The sequence below is a fragment of the Colossoma macropomum genome, unplaced genomic scaffold (assembly GCF_904425465.1).
Source record: "Colossoma macropomum unplaced genomic scaffold, Colossoma_macropomum, whole genome shotgun sequence".
Classification (NCBI taxonomy): domain Eukaryota; kingdom Metazoa; phylum Chordata; class Actinopteri; order Characiformes; family Serrasalmidae; genus Colossoma; species Colossoma macropomum.
In genome coordinates, this window is record NW_023494786.1 from 4,746,001 (window position 1) to 4,765,423 (window position 19,423).

General features: G+C 38.1%; 1 protein-coding gene and 1 long non-coding RNA gene across 2 annotated transcripts; one reads left to right on the top strand and one right to left on the bottom strand.

Moving 5' to 3' along the window:
- Positions 1-210: 210 nt before the first annotated feature.
- LOC118798784 lies at positions 211-3,637 on the top strand. The gene is made up of 2 exons (XR_005006076.1): positions 211-1,000; positions 1,173-3,637. It is a non-coding gene; the product is annotated as an uncharacterized LOC118798784 (long non-coding RNA).
- A 123-nt stretch (positions 3,638-3,760) lies between these two features.
- LOC118798775 (DHRS-12_like_SDR_c-like domain-containing protein) lies at positions 3,761-19,144 on the bottom strand. Its single transcript, XM_036558328.1, has 10 exons — positions 18,915-19,144; positions 11,657-11,790; positions 11,438-11,520; positions 11,160-11,255; positions 10,981-11,062; positions 10,031-10,092; positions 9,591-9,695; positions 9,297-9,387; positions 8,944-9,081; positions 3,761-5,455 (listed from the first exon to the last, which is right to left on the bottom strand). The coding sequence occupies exons 1-10, from the start codon at positions 18,968-18,970 to the stop codon at positions 5,340-5,342; spliced, it is 963 nt and encodes a 320-aa protein (XP_036414221.1). The 5' UTR covers positions 18,971-19,144; the 3' UTR covers positions 3,761-5,339.
- Positions 19,145-19,423: the final 279 nt, after the last annotated feature.

Here is a 19,423-nt window from a genome sequence, read left to right on the forward strand (position 1 = left end):
AAACTTTATAGTGGTAAAATTATTACTCTAAAGAATAAAATGTGAAATAAACGACATCTTAGTTTTATTCAGTTTTATTTAAACAGTAGAATGATGCTTGTAGTGTGATTATGTTCCTGAAATAACATATTTACATGCTGTTTTATTGCAGTGTATATAATGGTTTCTGCATTGCTGTGTATTGTGTATTTTGGGCGGTGTAAGTGGTATAAAACAAAAGCACAGTGTAATATGTCTTTAAATGGAACATGGAGTTGTTGCAGCATTTGTTCATACCAGCATGCATGTAAAATAAATGCGTCCACTTTTGTACTGGCATGCCATGTGCAGAAATTGTTAGTATTATTGTTTCCTGTTTTGCACTTATTGGTTTATTGATAATACTGATAATAGTGTTTTGTTAGTTTACTGAAAATCAGTCTTTTTTTTCAGGTTAAACTATTGCGCTCAACTTTACACACACACCTACCAGACATTTTATGACCAGATAGTGTGACCAGTTGAACGAACAAACAGACGAGGGGACATTTTTGCTAGCTCAGTAATGCTTGCTAGGTTAGTTTTTGCTCAGTCATTCTTTTTGTAAGTTTCTCTGACTCAAACAGAGGGAAAAAAGACTGTAGGGGAGCACAATTTTTTTTTTTTTGGCAGGACAACCCACATCAGCCTTGTGATTGGAGAGGATACTGCTTATGTGTACGTGACCTAATATTAGGAGTGCTATTAATATTAATATTAGGACTGTTATTATTTAATGGGCATTGGACAGTTATTCATGGGATGTACTTTGTACATGTGTATTGAGTGCAAGATTAACCTGCGTAGAAAAGAAGCAACAATGTAAGTTCCCTGAGGCTTTAACAAAAAAAAAGTATTTTTTGTTGTTGTTAGTCGGACACCCTTGGCAACATTCCATGAAGGGAAGCACAACATATCTCACATGGACATGGACCCAGCCAGAGGCCTCATGGTCACCTGTGGAAGTGACCGTGTTGTTAAGGTCATACTTATATACACACACACACACACACACACACACACGCGCACACATATATATATATATATATATATATATATATATATATATATATATATATATATATATATATATACACACACACACACAAAAGAATTCTTACCGTTTGTGTTTGTTTGTTTGGTTCTCCCCACAGATCTGGGACATGATGCAACTGGTTGGCTGTAGTATAGCAACAGGCCTCTCACACTGAGTGAATGGACAGGACACCTCGCCCACACATTTTACCCACTGGGAAAACCCTACCAACTCCCACTTTGTCTCTACAGTTCTACTCCTGAACGTGTATGTGTGTTTTTAGGAGGCTGTCAAAGATCAACTTATAAGGTTGGCTGTTTGTAACTATGATTTGTAACTATGATAATTGATCAGCCATAGCTCATAATGTCTTAATTTGGGAAAAGTCTTTCCCTCTGAGTAGTCAGACATGAACTGAAGGCATTACTAAGCACAGTTGTGTGTGTCTTGTTTTTGACAATGACGCCTGTCGTAACATGCATGATAACTAACTTTTATATTTCTATATAATTGATTTTGTCTGTCAAGGCTCGCTCTAACTCTTGCCTTACACGTGTCTTCAACTCAGGGAAAGCACAATTAAGCATAACGAAATTGTGCTTAAAGAATCAGTCCATATGATAACTTGTGTTGCCATGACATTTAAGACCCTTCTTTCTATAAGATGTTTCAGTAATAGACAAACATGGTCTTCATGCTTGATGTCAGAGAGGGGTCCACAATAAATTGGTGGCTTATTATTATTATATTGTCATCATGAAATCAATATTGAAATTATTGAAAATTACAACCAATAATTTAGTGCACATATAGTTACTAGTGGTGAATTCCCTTCGTTTAAACTTGCACAGATATAGTAAGTAGTGCATAGTTCGGTTCGCCCTCTTGACAGGAACATCACTGCTAAGTGACGCTTACTGCACTTCATATATTGATTGTAGTGTGAACTTGATACAAAAAAATAAAATGATTAGTTATTCATATTGGTATTGAATGCAATAAAATGTTCCTGTATAGCATAGAAACGCATGCAAGAAACATCAGTGCATCCCTAAAATCCATTTTATATGTACCTTGATTTTGGTTATTCACAAGGTTCTATGAATTAAGATGATAATGATTCATTGCTATGCAAAGCTCTATTCCTATACCATAGAGTGAGCATTTCTTTGAGAGGTTGGAAAGCTGAAACCTTGGTTTTGAAGGCATTATAAGGCAGAGAATGCTTTTGGAACACTTTGAAATGACTATACATGCCTAGAGCTGTTTAATAAGAGCTGCCAGTTAAACATCTCACATCTTGCCTTCTTTCTCTTTTGCTGTAATATCTTGTAGACCTTTGTTTCTGCGTATGTATCGGTCACTCTGTTTTGACTTTGTTTTTCTTTCATTGTCCTCTGCTTTTCTTTGCACTTATGTGAGTGTGTGCTGTGTGGGTGTGTGTGAGAAGTATTTCTAACTATCCCTGTGAAAGCTAAGCACTAGCCTTATAATAGGTCTAAAATGGGCACTGCCATTTCACTTATAAATTCCATATAAATTCAATCTTCATTCCAGCAACCTAATGTAAATTTTTTTTTTCCCTGTCATTATTTGTAGCATTAGTTTATGTAACTGGATGTAGATCTAGTTATTGAGTACCCTGATCTAGCATGTGCAACAAAATTTCATCAGCGGATGTAACTATATCTGGCTGCTTGTTGTGACCTCATGTATGTACATGGCTTGACCTGAAATGCTGAACATCATGACAGTACATTTTTATTGTGTAACTGAGAAGATTGAAGTGCCAGGAAACATTTTAGGCATATTGTGAAGATATTTTAAATTTGTTTACAAACAGCAGAAAAATAATATTCCTCTTTTGCTGCATCCATCTGTCAGCAAGGAGTGGGAGTACTGTTAAATGGCATAGTTTACGTTCAGAGTTTAGGAAGTGTGTTCGATGGAATGATTTCTACCATCTAAAGTGGAAAATCTAACCTACACAGATGCAGAATTTATACTTTAATAAAATTTTCTTTCAAACCAAACCACCAAGATGAAAAGCTCTTCAGTGAGAAATCTGATTGTGTTGCTGCAAAGAAAATCAACTTTTTAACGTTTTAATATATATATTTTTTTAAACACACTGCCACATGTGGGATGTTGCAGTTGCATTGTTGTATGTTGTAATGCTCCACATGTAGTAAAAAAATGAGAACTACTCCCTCACAAATTGTAATATTTCAGCCCTGAATTGAGGCCATATGAAATATTAAGGGCTGGTTATCTGAACAAATTCAGTGGTTTCTGCTGATGTTAAATTTTCAATGCAGAATTATCATGAACAGGGTATTTTAGGACAAAGTGTAATCTTGGACAGAAAACCATTGCAATTTTTCTTTATTTCTTATTTTCTAATGTCTTTCATTTTATTACTTGGATTAGTTTCAGTAGTGACAGTAGCAAAAGAAAAATGAGTTTCTCTGTTGTACAGCTTTAACATGTATTTATACTATGACTGACTCCTGTTGATAATACAAACAGTGACTTGAGTCTCCCAGTGGCTGAGACTTAAATAAATATTAGTCCCCATCCTAATATTGAGTTTGATTGCTTGTTAATTAGTTTAAGGCAAAGTTATGGGTGCATGGATTGTATTTGTTCCAAAATGCTTCTTATGTCATCTGACTGTATTTTACATGTTTTTCTCACACACAGAAATAACACATTATATAGGAATTTATTAATATTGCATAAAGGATGATAGAACACAGAGCAGTTATATCATCGTCAGTAACTATTTCCAGTGCACCAATCCTATCTACAGTTACTTTTTGAGGGCAACTGAAAAATCACTATACATGAACTGGGCTGTTCAGGCCCTGACACACCAAGGTGAGAGTGTTCTCTTATTAGCTGTCCAGCCTATCCGGTTGGTGCATGATAAAAAAAAACAGAAGTGAGCAAAGCAAGCAAATGACTTCCTCAAGAGGACGCAGCGTATGTAATTGTTCAACAACAGTGCAAACAGGAAAGGCTTAGCTCTATGAATGTGATTTGTAAAAAGTTTTTGCTTTGAATATGCCAACAAGAAAATGTCTAAGATTGCTATAAATAAACAAGGGTACATGAGACATATGGAGGTGCTTAGGCACAAAAACAGCTGTCCATTAAATAAAACATGGGATATTCCAGTCATTTCATACTTTGTCATTTAAACATAAACGTGCCAGCTGCACAAGTCATTGCAACATGTAATGTATAACTTCACAAGTAAATATAATTCTAATTTTTGCTATCACCCATATGAGATGTACAAGCTAATGAGTATAGTGCTACTTAAAACAAATTTAAAGTTTGTAAAACATTCCAATAAGATTTCCTTCATGTTGTCTTGCAGTTTTACAAGCATATTTCAAATGTTTCAATGTACCTGACTAAATATTATTCCTTTCTTTTTGCATACAAATTCAGACTACTTTACGTCCTGCTATGGAGAGTTATTTCCTGTCATGCAGACGCAAAACTTGTATGCCTCGGCCATCAGCTGTAGTCATTGTGCCATGTTCCGTGTTCAAGTGCTGCTTTTCATAGAAGTCAAGAAGAGACAGAGAGGTCACCGAAGGCGACGATCATCCTTGTCAGCTTGGTGTGTTAGGTCCCTAAGGGAACCCTGGAAATATGTCCAGGGACTGGTCAGACAAAGCCTTTCATTAATCAGAATGCACCTGAGACTAAGTCAGGTGCCACGCTGATGAGGGAGTGATTGACAGCTGCCATGACTTTGGTCAGAGCAGGTTCCCACCTGGTCGACCTGATTTGCTGAAGTCACTGTCACAGCATGTTGAAGGTACACTGTGGGTAACTGAGGTGTGACCTGTCATATTTGGATCAATTTGCTATCAAGAACAGCAGGCATCTGTAGTAACAGAGGTTAGAGGTTGGAGAGTGAAGCAGTCGATTTATTTGTTGAACTAATTTTACGTATTTATGACACCAACAGCTTCACACTCACAGTCCCAGTGGAAGCATAAAATTTAAGGTTGATTAATAATATTAGACAGTCAGTTAAAATGATCCATCTGTGTTGGACAGGGGTGGGTGTGTTAGTGTTTTTGTTCAGTTAGCTAAACTGTATAGTGTTTGCATGTTATTCAATCGGCACCCTGTATGTATATACAGGAAACTGTTCTCTGTGTGTTGCGTGTTTAAAACTTAATGTGTTTCAACATGTTTACTGGTGTGGGTGTTTTGAGCAGTGGGCAGCTCATGGCCTATTTCTGTGTGGAAGCTGGTGAGTTCAATGAGGTTGGAAGCTCTTTCCTATCTCCTCCATGACACTCATAAACTTCTGGTCTTCCGTTTGTGAGCTGTGTGTCCAGGCCAGTGGCAGATGGGCTGCTACCATCTTCCGATCTATCAAACATGCATATAGACATAGACAGACAATCTTGATCAGCTAATGCAGTTGTGGGGGGAAAAACCCTGAAATTAGATAAGGGAACTAATGGGTCAGTGAAATGTGCTCATGCACATGACCTAATGATAACATATGTGTGTGTGTGTGTGAGTAACGAGTGGCAAACCAAGTGCTACAAAGTCTTTCTGAGGTCACTCTAGTCATGTCTGGTACGAAGGCCTGACTCCTACAGCTGCACTGGACTTCTGCCATCTCATTTCACATCTCTCTCTCTCCCTCTCTTCTTTGTCACTCACACTTTGTTTTATTATCTGTTTCTCCATATTCCTCTCTCCGCTGCAAGAGGCAGCAGCTTCTAGTCTTTTGAAAAACAAATCTTAGCGCTGTGTTCATTCCCCAGGATGACAAGTGCGTAATATAGATCATCTGAAGAGACTGCAAATCAGAAACAATACATAATGGTTTTTATCACTCTCACTCTCCCTCCTCGCTGTCTCTGGCTGGTTCCAGGGAGAGTGGTGCTTTTAACTCCTTTGCAGGTAGATGGTAAACGGACTGCAGAGGATGTGGAAAGTTGCAATTTTGAATAAACACAGACCTGCCAACCTTGGGAAAATATTTAGCATTAATAATGTTAGCCTAACGCTAAGTAATTGGCAAGCTTGCTTGCTTGTTCACCAGGCATTTCAGATGGCAAAGCAATGTTGTCATATTGTCGCAGATTGTTAAACATGACTTTTCACAGTACTGTATTCATAATTATCATTGCAGCCAAACACATAATTGTGATCAGCAGATCATGTGCCTAGAAAATACATTACCTAAAAAGTTACTGGGAGGTAGATGTGTGTCTGTCTGTCTGTGCATGCGTGCTTGTGCCTTACAGTTAAAATAAACACAACGTCAGATGAGGTGGACACTGACAGGGAGAGAGAAAGAGAGAGAGCAACTGACCCTGTTGAATAACCAAACTTGATATGGTAGCAAGTGGAGAAATGGCTGTGTGCTAAGAGAAGTGTTTTTTTTTCTCCCAAAGTTGGCAGGTCTGTTATTGTGACTGCGCATGTATAGCCCCTTTGTATAAAGAGTGCTACAATTGGTTAAAACAGAACCAGTTGTAAAGGTTCTATAAAGAACTTTATGCAACATATCCAACAGGCCCTCCATCATTGAGATTATACACAAGAACAAGTTATCCACACAATAAAGAACAAGTTATCCACACAAAAAAGAATTATTTAAGCATTCACATGATTATCTAAATTGTCATGGATTAATATAACCATTGCCTTTACTGAAGACACTATTTTTTTTTAACAGAAGATATACACCGATCAGGCATAACATTATGACTACCTCCTTGTTTCTACATACATTGTCCATTTTATCAGCTCCAGTTACAATATAGGTGCACTTTGTAGTTCTACAATTACAGACTGTAGTCCATCTGTTTCTCTGCATACTTTGTTAGCCCCCTTTTACCCTGTTCTTCAGTGGTAAGGACACCCATGGACCCTCACAGAGCAGGTACTATTTGGGTGGTGGATCATTCTCAGCACTGCAGTAACACTGATGTGGTGGTGGTGTGTTAGTGTGTGTTGCACTGGTCTGAGTGGATCAGTCACAGCAGTGCTGCTGGAGTTTTTAAACACCTCAGTGTCACTGCTGGACTGAGAATAGTCCACCAAACAAAGATAACCAGCCAACAGTGTCCTGTGGGCAGCGTCCTGTGACCACTGATGAAGGACTAGAGGATGACCAACACAAACTGCAGCAGCAGATGAGCTGTTGTCTCTGACTTTACATCTACAAGATGGACTGACAAGGTAGTAGGGGTGCAGGAAAAAATTGATTCTTAGATGCATCGCGATGCGGACGTGAACAATTCTGAATCGATTCACAAATGTCAAAAATCGATTTTCTAAATATTTAATTTATAACGTAATGTGGACGGAACGCAAAAGGCGGAACTTGGAAGTGCGGAAGTGCAGCGCCCGGACAGTCTGTGGCGGCACGTAACAGGTCAGGTCAGGAGTCACAACCCAAATGTTAGCATTTTGTCCTTTCAACAAAAATCGAACCACCTTGGGAGCCGCAACATTTAATGTCCAGTATGTGTCAGTATGTGATAATGTTCTAGTATAGGCTAAACAATATAAATGAAAATGCAGATTTACTCTGCTCTGCTTTTAGCTTTAGCTATAGCCGCTTTCCTCCCATCTCCGCCAGAAAACTTTTCCTCAGAAGTAGATCAGTTAAATGTCTCTCAACGTTCGACTGTTTTACGAGGATGAAGTCGCTTCTTATTCTCCAGCTTCTTGTGTCAAATTTACCCGTTCCACCTTAAATTCTAACTGAGGCGCCGAATGTAAATGCGGCACCGTTTAAGGTGGACCGGGAGAATTCGAAAAAGAAGCTGACCTCAGCTTCGCCACTTTTTAGTGTGTGACGGGCTCTAGTTGCAGATTTAACATACCAGGAAACCAACTGCGCTGCTTATAAATGCGAATAACGCATCACTGCTATGTGACCTGCAGTCTGCACGCTGGTTCTCAGTCGTTGCAAAACAGGGCTTTCGCGCTATGTTGCACACGTCCCGTCTCAGAGATACTTTACTGACACAGCAATCAGAGAACAAGACCAAAACCGAAGTTATAAAATCACTAAAGAAACCGGGTAGAATAGCTATAACGTGCTGCGTGACATCCATTACCACTGGATCTTAATTCACCGTAACTGCGTATTTTATCGCAGATGAGTAGCAGCAGCTTCTTGTGCTCCAAACAAGAGCACTGAATGAGAGCCTTCTAGTTCACTTGCCACATCACTTCCATTTGTTTTATTAAAAAAGATATTGGAAGTAAATTCATTATGGATCATTACAAATACTTTGCTTTAAAAGTACCAAGTCACTTTAAATAACAATAACACCGAGTTACTTAGTCACTTTAAAATGTATATTGTCTCTATATTCTGTGTATATTTTGTGTATATTTTGTGTATATATTTTTATTTTTACTTATTTACTTTCTGCAGAGTGATTTCCTGTGCCTCACCACAAGCATTTCAATGCATAAATGTCCTGACATGTTGTGCAAGTGACAAATAAACTTGAAACTTGAACTCGAAACTTCAGCTCACACAGTGAGAAAATATAAATGCTATATAGAAAAAAAAGATGCATCGAGACGCTCTGTGAGGGTCCATGGGGGTCCTGACCACTGAAGAACAAGGTAAAAGGGGGCTAGCAAAGTATGCAGAGAAACAGATGGACTAGTCTGCAATTGTAGAACTACAAAGTGCACCTGTATAGTAAGTGGAGCTGATAAAATGGACACTGAACGTAGAAACAAGGAGGTGGTCATAATGTTATGCCTGATCGGTGTGACCAGCATACATCAACATTTTGTGTGAATTCTTTTAAGCACAAGTGCTTATATATAAATGTTAAAATGTATGTTTGTGTGTGTTTGTGTTCTCCCACCCTGAAAGAATCTGCCACTGGGCTTGGTAACAGCAGCCTCAGACACAGCAAGCCACACCACTGTGTCTGCCCCCTGCTCTGATGTCCTCAAACGTTCCTTCATCGAGTGGTGGAAGTCTGGCATTGTATTTGCAATCACTAATAAGAAAGGAGAAAGTTGGCCTAGTTTTGTTGCTTTGTGCCTGATTTATGTCCAAGTTGTTTTAAGTATCACACAGTCACTACTATTACAGTAATGTACAGTTCTAACATTGCATTATGTTACCAAATCTATCTTACTACTCATTACTAATACATCTAAATACTACAGACATATTTCAAACTGTGTGTGTTAAAAGAGAGACAAAAATTACTTGGTGTGTCTACCCAGCCAGGATGCATGACTGAGAAATGGATGTTGGTGTGAGCTTTAGCAAACTGTTCTGTCATGACCACTTGCTGCCTCTGAAACACAACACCAAATGAATCTACAGTAAAACAAAACATAATATATAAAGCATGGTTTATTGTGATTTTGCACGTTGTCAATGTGAATCAGGTATGTGTGTAGGTATATCATGGTTTGACGTGTTATCTAAGGATGACGTTATGGGTATATCATCCTTATCACCCTTATTTTGTTTGTAACTGCAATATTGGGTTTTTACCTTGTTTTGGGCATATACCATGGTGCCATCATATCTTCCTCTTTGGGACTGGAGGTTTCCTGTGCGCAGTTTTTGCACCAGCATCCCACCTGATGTCACTGTGATCTAAGAGACAGACAGGTTTATATTGTTCTTATTATCAAAGTGATCTGAGTGACAGCATTGTAATGTGAATTCCAAGCTTTATTACTGTTATTATGATATTATTATTGTTGCTGGGATGGACAGGTTCGTATTCTCTTGATTTCACTGTTCATTGTGCTGTTTGTGCATTTTATGCTTTTCCTTTCATGTATTCTTTTTATTAGGTTTTTTTTTTATTATTTTCCAGAGCTTAGAGTCATGCACACACAAATACACATTTGAGAACTTTTCACTTCTGTCTTTCTCATTAGCATGCCAAATCAAGAATGTTGTCAATCAATTATTCACACACTCACCACTCTGGGATCAGGGCTCTTCTCCAGCAGGGGAATGAGACTCTTAATAAGGATGTACACAGCTAACAGAGATACAGAGATTTAGCAGAATATTACAGAAGAGTAGAATTGGGCAGACCATTTTTATTGTTGTTGTGTATTGCTTGAGATTGACCTATCCACCCACAAGTGCATTCTTTAATATCACGTATTGCATGTTTGGACAGGCTTTACAGACCTCCATTCAGCCTAATGAGAAATTGTACTGTACAACTTTGTCACAATACATATTTTATATACTTTGTCAAAAAGGATACTTTTTGTAGGAGGGACACTTCACATAACAATAAATAATTAATTTTAAAGAACCCCCTAGAATAATGTTTTGAGTGATTTCAATATTTTTTTATGCATGTGTTACACTGCCAACATTAGCATGGCATTAGCATCGCAAATTGATTGTCGTTTCCATCCTGTCTAGTTTCAGTTAGCTGCAACAACATAGTCTGCTTTGTAAGTGTAGCATTTTAAACGGGAAATTAAACATTATGTACTTCTAACTATAACCTTAATAAAACTATGACCTTAATTCATTAGGTCAACTGGGATTTTTGTAAAGCTTGTCCAAACTCACAGAAGAAAAAATGCAGGTATATGTCCAGATTGTGTTTTAATGGACTTTAGCGCTGTGAAAACATTTTGGAATAAAACAATGTATGTGAAATCTGGATCTCACATCTACAAAAATGCATGCCTGTGTGTTTCTTTTCCATATGGGGCATTTGTGGGCAGAGCATGGATAGGTCACTAGAGTGATTGAAGTGAAAACATAGTGACATCACTATGAAAATGGAGCATTGCATTTCTTTGTCACTTAAATTTCATCATTGGCTCAAAGTTTGGTCAATACAGGCATTAAGTGTGACCTGATATCCAGTTTTCAGATGTCTGTGTTTATCTTTCTTCCTCACCAAGAGAGTTGATGGCAAAACTCTTCTCCAAGCCCTCGGCATTTACCTCTCTTTTAGTCATCATACAGCCTGCATTATTTATCTGCAGTACACAACAGTGAAGTTAACCACATCTGCACTTCGGTTAGATCCCTGATGATTGACTGTTGGATTAATGGGATGCAGTTTTGGTCTCTCACCAGAACATTGAGAGTTTTGTATTTTTTCTTGAAGGCCTCAGCAAACTCCCATACTTTCTTGGTCTCGGACAGGTCCAGGATATGCACGTAGATTTCCTGATGTAATACGCAGGAAGAATAGAAGCACTTTTTTTTATCACAACAACCACTCTTACATGCAGCAAAGCAAGCATGGTAGTTATGAACTGTTTTGAAGTGATTTCTGTAAACACACACAGTCTCATAACTTGAGACAAGCAATCTGCAGATGATTCTGGGGTATGAATGTGTGATCTCACTTTGTTTCCAGACTCCTTGACAATTTCAGCTCTAGTTTCTTCTGCCTTGTCCTTGTTTCTGCAGACCAAGTGGATCGTACCACCTGGGGGGCGGGGAGGAGGGGTGAACATGTAAATAATAGGCTACAGATCCATAGATAATAGAACTAGCCATTACTTGGCATGTATTATAGGCTCTTATATCTTACTAGCTCTGTTCATACATACACACTTTAATACCTTTCTTTGCAATGGCCATGGCTGTTGCTTTGCCAATGCCACTGTTAGCTCCAGTGATCATGAAGGATTGGCCTGCCACAGACACTTCTAAATCTTTTTCCACAAAGCGCTTAGATGCTGCATCAAATGCTCCCCTGGAACACAAACATTGAAATATGTATGAAATGTTTTTCTTAAATGTTGTGCACCGAAAAAGTTGCATTTAATTTATTTGATTCAAACACATCAAAGATTACTAAAATATGTTACATCAGCACAATTTTGGCTTTCATTTTACTTTTGGCAATAGTTATATTGATATAACGTTGTACTCATGTGAAAATGATGGATTATGGTTGGATTATGGAAAATGATGGATGGTTATGTACAGAGAAAAACTAATGCATCAATTTATGTCATTTTAATAAAGTAACTCTACTGTATTTTTTTTCTTAGTAGTGTGCCACCACAATAAAATCTCTGGGTCTGACCTAACCATCCCATTGTACAAGTTCTAGCTATGCTCTTGAGCATGCAGGTGAGGCTTTTAGCACAGCAGACTGGACAAGCTGAGCAGTTGTTCAGCTTGGCAAAGAAATATGCATGGCAGATCTTGCAACGGCATCAGACCAGACAGAATTGGCAATTGTTCAAATTGCATAATGTATAAAATTGTATAACGTGTCTTTCTGACTTGGCTCAGGAAATATAATTTAGCATTTAACATTTAAATGATTTACTACCTGTAATTTATGTATGTTATAAAAAATGAAAGAGCCTCTCAACCTTTTGTTTTTATTTTCTTTATGGGGTTAAAGTCTTAAACCCCACCAAAGCCTCCTTTAAATCACACCCTAGTGATACAGTCCACAAAAGCGCCTGGCGTCATTGCTTAGCTAATAAGGGTGAGCCAGTGTGTCTCTGTGATCTGGCTGATTGTGGTAACCACACACACCACCACCACCCCCTTTGTTCTGTTTCATAGGATCAATGAGCAGCTTTGTGGCTTTGATAAAAGGTGCGAGGCATCGACAGGGGACGCGAGCTCCACTCCATAAATGCATGCACTGTTTATAGTATTGTGCAGCCCATAATGAGGCAGTGTGGGGTTGTAGCAGGCCATGTTGGTGGGTAAGACAGTAAAATACAAAGAAAGAAAGATTTGGATGGGGACAGAGAGACAAAAGTGGAAGATGGAGACACTGGAGGAAATGAAAAAGGAATGGAGAAAAATAGATGAGGAACAAAGAAAAAACTGTAGACTGGAGTTGGTAAAAACAAGTAAACATTTCTAAACACTATACATATACACTATACACTACATATACTACACAGTATATATACTCTATACACTACACTACTAATCACTATAGCCAGTTTATCAGTGGCTATCATCAGTGATAAGGGAACCTATATTAAATATGATTAACTTTGTCAATAAGTCTGGATCATATCCTTAAGTTCTTCAAGTTAGTCATTGCCAAGCCATTCCTTAAAAAAACATGATCCCCGACTTGACTGAATACTGACAATAGCACAGAGTCAGTGTTGGCTACAGTGGTCAATGATATACTTATTGCCTCAGACTGTGAAAATGTTTTCTTGTAGCACTGTTGGAAATGACTTCAACTTTTGATACTATCAATCATGATATTGTCAAGGACAGCCTTGAAAACATGGTCATTTTAAACAGGCATATTCTTTTCTAGTTGAGATCTTACTTAACAGACTGCCACAAAAAATAGCATGGCTTAGAGTGAATGAGGAGTTTTTAGAACCTAAAAGAGGACAATATATGCTTACACACATAATTCACAATATTGGCTAATACGTTTATGCTGATGAGACACAGTTCTACATGTCAGCTTATCCCGATCCAACGACACCAGTGTATAAAATGGAACACTGTATTAAAGATATAAAAGCTTGAATTCCTTCCTGCTTAAATATCCCTGCCTTTAAGTCCTCCTTGGAAGTTCCTGCTTACGACTTCAGCGGTCGTAAGTACAACTTGATTTGTGTTCAAGTGGTTTTGGTTGGAAATAAGTGGAAATAATGTTTTTGGTTTACTTTTCTTTTTCTGTTAGTAAAAAGAGTATTTCCATGTCTGGATGGTTTCAGCCTGCAGTGTTAATGGCTGATGAATAACTGAAATACGGCCAGTTTATCAGTGTTGACACGCCCCCAACTCGGAAACTCGGAGTATCCCACTAGTAAATATGACATTGTGGTGCCGTTCATGTGCATTCATCTCGTAAATACGATATTTCCGACACAACTTGAAGGCAGCATATGATAAACTATAAGTATTGCTGTCAGACCCAAAACCTACTCAAAATAATGCTGCAGATTGCATGTTCATACACAGCAAAAGTTAAAGGCCTTGGTGTAACCCTTTTTGCTGGTTTATAATTTAAATCGCATATAAGTAACATATCTAAGACTGCATTTTATCAGTTAAGAAAAAATATGCTATTCCTACATAATGTGGATATTCATTCATGCTTTCATAATTTCTAGATTAGACTACTGTATTACTGACTGGTTGTATTTCTGACATGCTGGCAGAAGGCAGCAGCCCATGTGCTCAACTGGAAAAGAATGTCTTAGCACAGCTTTGGTTCAGTTTACGCTGGCTTTCTATCAAGTTCCCCTCATGTCAGCTTCATGGAACACCATTGTCCACACTGAACATACTCAATATACAGATATACTCCGATACTTATTTTGCCATAGATAATACAGTCACAATACTGTATATAACTGTATATGTTAATAGCTTTTGTCATAATGTGCCAAATGCAAATTTTCATTATTATGCTGATGATAAGGGTATATTGTTCAGCACCTTCTCAAACTCAAGCTTTGTGTAACCTACAAAATGTTTTTCAAACTGTACAACAGGTTTTATAGTCTTAAACTTTCTTTCTTTCTTTCTTTCTTTCTTTCTTTCTTTCTTTCTTTCTTCCTTTCTTTCTTTCTGTAGAACTGGCGGAAGAACCAAGGACAGAATTTTGGTCGCAGTGCACAGAGGAGATGATGAGAAGCTGTAGAACCTCAGCATTAAACTTGTGTATGAGTCGCCAAATGGCGATGCCACCCAAAAAGCTCAAATACATGTATATCAGGTAAACAATTACGATGGCTCGAGGAATTGGGTAGCTTAGCCTCAGGAGTTTGAGCTGGTTGCTTTGGCAGCAAGGTGAAATAATAGACATACATACCTAGATGGCCGCATTGTCTGTTGTTTTCTGTCTGAAGCGACACGTCTGCGCGCCTGCCATGTTGGAGCGGTCAAGATCTGCTTGAGTTCTCAGGATTAAGTCGGCCACAACTTAATTATTACTTAAGCAATTTTCACCTAATTTGTTTTGTTATTCAGCTTCATGTAAGAAGGTGCTAATGTGAATCTATTGTGAATATCTACACAGGAATGCTACTTACCTAGCTACAAAGCATTAACCATCATTGTAAATAAATTACTACACCAAGAACCCCTGACCATTAAAGGAAATAAGCTTAATAAAAAAAACAGAGGGAAACGATCACATCAACAGGTTCTCTGCACTTCATCAACCACACAGCCATATCTACACATAAACATCACACAAACAATATGCATCACACAAACAAGTATGGATCGCTGCGCTCCCTTATTCTCCCAATATTCTTGAAATAGTATAATTTTGTTAAAGAGAGACTTCATTGAAGACAGCACATGATCCCCTGGTAGCTTAGCGCTGGATGTGTTCATACAGGTGGTGAGGCTGTGACCAAGTGTGCTCCCACTCACCAAAAGAGGCGCGTCGGGGCCATGTTCAAACTTATGAAGGAAACACTGGGCTTGGAGATGGCAAATGAAACTGTTGGCAGCAGCTGGAGGCAGAACCAAGGCACAGAGTCCCACAGGGCCCCAGCGCACATGACCAGCGCCATGTGCACTTGTCATCACCAGCGTCAGTGGAGAAAGCAAAACCACAACAAACCGGGACTCCTGGAGGCTGCACAGAGAACCCTGTCCAGGTTCCTGGCAGCACCAGAGTGGGGTCAGATTCCCTCAGCCGCACAGTGAACCACAACAGCCACAGTGGAAAGCCCAGACACACTTTCATTAGTGGCCACCATTGAGCAGCCACATTGCGGCCACTTTTATTAACGACCGTTTTTTGAAATGAATTTGTATCTTTTGAAATGAATTGGCCATTTTCATATATTGCAAAAATATATTTCAGAAGTATATTTGAAATATATATATATATATATATATATATATATATATATATATATATATATATATATATATATTCTCCTTATGGGAGACTAATCTAATATTTTATTACAACTAATATTGCTGTAACTCCCTGATAGGCTGATGTCTGTTTCTGTTTAACACTACTCACACTCTATTTAAGGTATGCTGAACTAGACCACACATTTTGTTAAACTTGACAGGCAAGGATAATTAAACATTGATATTCTGTTTTGTAGGCTTATTGCAAATCAGTAGGTATTTTATATTTAAATAATAATAAAGGACAAACTTAAAATGTGTATGTAAATAACAGAGAAAGCAGTTCAGTTGTATTGTTTTATGTTTATGTTTAATCTTTAACTTCTTTTAAGTTTTTTGCATTTCCTTTCCTACATTCTTTCTTCTTTTGCTGTAATTGTTTTGGTAATTCTTCGGTGAAAATTATTTACTACATTTATTAACATTAATAAACCATGAACATTAACATTATTAAGACATTAGTAATGTTTACAAAGTATTTAATGCTTAAATTAAATTATGTTTGTTAGTGTCAAATAAAGAACACCCCATGTTTATTCTGTTTACTTTTTTTCTTGTTTAAATCTTTGGATTTATTCATTTGCCAATTACTCAATACACTTGTATATAGTTAATATTTATTATTTCATTTAATATTTAAAGTTTAAGAACTATAACGCAAATTCAACACTTCTTTACAATGTCTTTTTACATGTATTGTGTGTTTTTTCATGCCTTTAAATCTCTCACTTCATTCTCAGTCTCAGCTTTTTGAGAATGAGTCTTCTGACTTTGATCCCCCCAACACCAATCTATATATAACAAAATAACATGGCTAACATAATAACATGGCTAACATTTTTACATGGCGTTTTAGTAAGTCAGATAAATTCGTGTGTGATGGGTTACTATTTACTTAGACATTTTTTTTCCTATTTACTTCATTAAAAAGTTATAGAAAAAAGCTAATAAAAGTGGCTGCGAAGTGGCCGCGATGTGGGTGACCGATGGCGTCCACTAATAAAAGTGGCCGCGATGTGGCTGCTCAATGGCAACCGCTAATAAAAGTGGCCGCAATGTGGTTGCTCAATGGCGACCGCTAATAAAAGTGGCCGCGATGTGGTTGCTCAATAGCGTCCGTTAATAAAAGTGGCCGCGATGTGGCTGCTCAATGGCGACCGCTAATAAAAGTGGCCACAATGTGGCTGCTCAATGGCGACCGCTAATAAAAGTGGCCGCGAAGTGGCCTCTATCCGGTTGCTCAATGGCGACCGCTAATAAAAGTGTCCGTGATGTGTCCGCTAATAAAAGTGGCCGCGATGTGGCTGCTCAATGGTGACCGCTAAGAAAAGTGGCCGCGATGTGGCTGCTCAATGGCGACCGCTAATAAAAGTGGCCTTTAAGTGGTCGCGAAGTGGATGATCAATGGTGACTGCTAATACTGCCACAAGAGCGACCACTTCCGCCCGGCATGTAGAGATCCAACCCCCTCTCCATCATCATACCAACGACCACAGCGGATGGCTCAAAGGCTAAGCCAGGGGCAAGGCTTGCTGCCCCCTTGATTTAGATGCCCTCACAGTGGAGGCAACAGACTCCTAGACATTTCAGAGACTTGGTGGGACTGGTAAGCAGCGGGGTCACTGCTCTCAAACAGATGGGCGGCAGTGTGGTGTCAGAGTACTTCCTGTTCGTTTAGTTTATATTAGTGTTTGTGTTATTAGAAATGCTAATGTATTTTTTGCACAGATCTTTATTCTGAGGGGATAGGTACTGCCAGTGTGGTTGTTTTGGAAGCAAGCTTCAGTAGCCTAGCCTAGCCTAGCTGCAGCCATGCAGCCACACTGATTTTAAAGGTTGAGCTGTGTGTCAGAATGGAAAGGACACATATGGCATGATGATGGTATTCTATTTTCCATTCCTATTCTAGCGTCCAACAGCACAAGAAGACATTTTTGTTGTTATTCTATGGATCTCTCCTGTTGTTCTCCATTTTTTTTCTGCTGTTTCTCCACCACCACAATGCGCATTTTGAATGCCAGTGATGTAACTGTGACATCCACTTCAAATTGGTCTATGCTTGTGCTCTTACTTTTGCATTTGCATTACTTTTGCATTGCAATGTACATTTCCTTGCTAAAATGTTCCTTCACAAAAGTCAGGCAAATGTACGCCATGTGAAAAATGTATGTAAAATATAAAACAAACAAACAAACAAAAACATACAGGTTCCTCATATTCCTTGTCAGATAAGTCAATTCATAAATTAATTTTGTTGCTTAAACACATGCAGCATATATCAGTCACAAGTACATATCTACACAATATGAAACATCTAGCAATAAATGGAAACACTTCTAAACTTCTTAGCTCTTTTAGCAAGTTTTAATTTAGGTATGCAAGAATTATGTATATATATATATATATATATATATATATGCAAATTCAGTTCAGAAAAGCAAAGCACTCATTTTTGAATGAGCCTGTTTTATTAATCCAGTGTATTCATATAACCATTTCCAAAACTCTTCCCAAGGCAACCCAGAATTCCAGAATTATATGTAGTTATCATCCAGAATCTACTTTGGCTAGTCAGTACTTCATTATCTCAAACAAGTGTGCTGGTAATAGAATTTAATACATCTATGCGATGGCTAGGGGTGTTGGTCTACAACCAAACAAACTTTCAGCTACTTTTCTGAAAACAGCCACTGAACAGCCTGCCAGTGTATTTATGTTTATATTCATTTATTCTAATGATACATGATGTTTTTACAAGCGCAAAAAAGTGGGTTTATGTATATAATTTTCCCGAAAATATTATAGTATTATTTGTCAAAGGAAAATATTTAACTACAATAACGTATTTAAACAATTCCAAATTACTGAGCAAAATTAGATTGTTTCAATCCATAAATCATGCAATTTAAAACTAACAAGGTAAATAAGATTTGATGTTATACGATTCATTTGCTGTACAGTTGTATATGCTGTAATTTTGGTTCTTACTTGGTAAATTCGGTGAGTCCTTTGAGGAACCACGCTGAATTCCGGTACAGAGACATGGTTTACGCTCGTTCTGTCACCCAGTGTCACCGTCTGTGCCCGCTGCTCTTTTAAAGGGCACTGGAGTCACATGAGCTCCTGGACATACAAGGCCACATCATTGATGCTCGTAGCAGTCGGCTGCCGTCTAGTGGTAAGAAATGATGATAACAGCCTAAAAAAGACAATCTCTGGCAAATAGGAACATGCACTTGTATTTTCCATATACATTTGTCATGTGCCAGAATGAAAAGATAAATAAAAGATAAGAAATAAATCCAGGTATGTACAATTATCTATATGAGCGTGCGAATCAGTGCCTTATCAGGAGGCTGAAGGGAAGCAGTTTGGACCACGAAGCTAGAACACACCTTTAAAGGGGAACTGCATTATTAAACAGTTAAGACGTAAACAAATTCAGAGTACTTTGGCGTAAAATGTTTTGTTCTAGAGAGTCTTGTTCACAGTGGTTG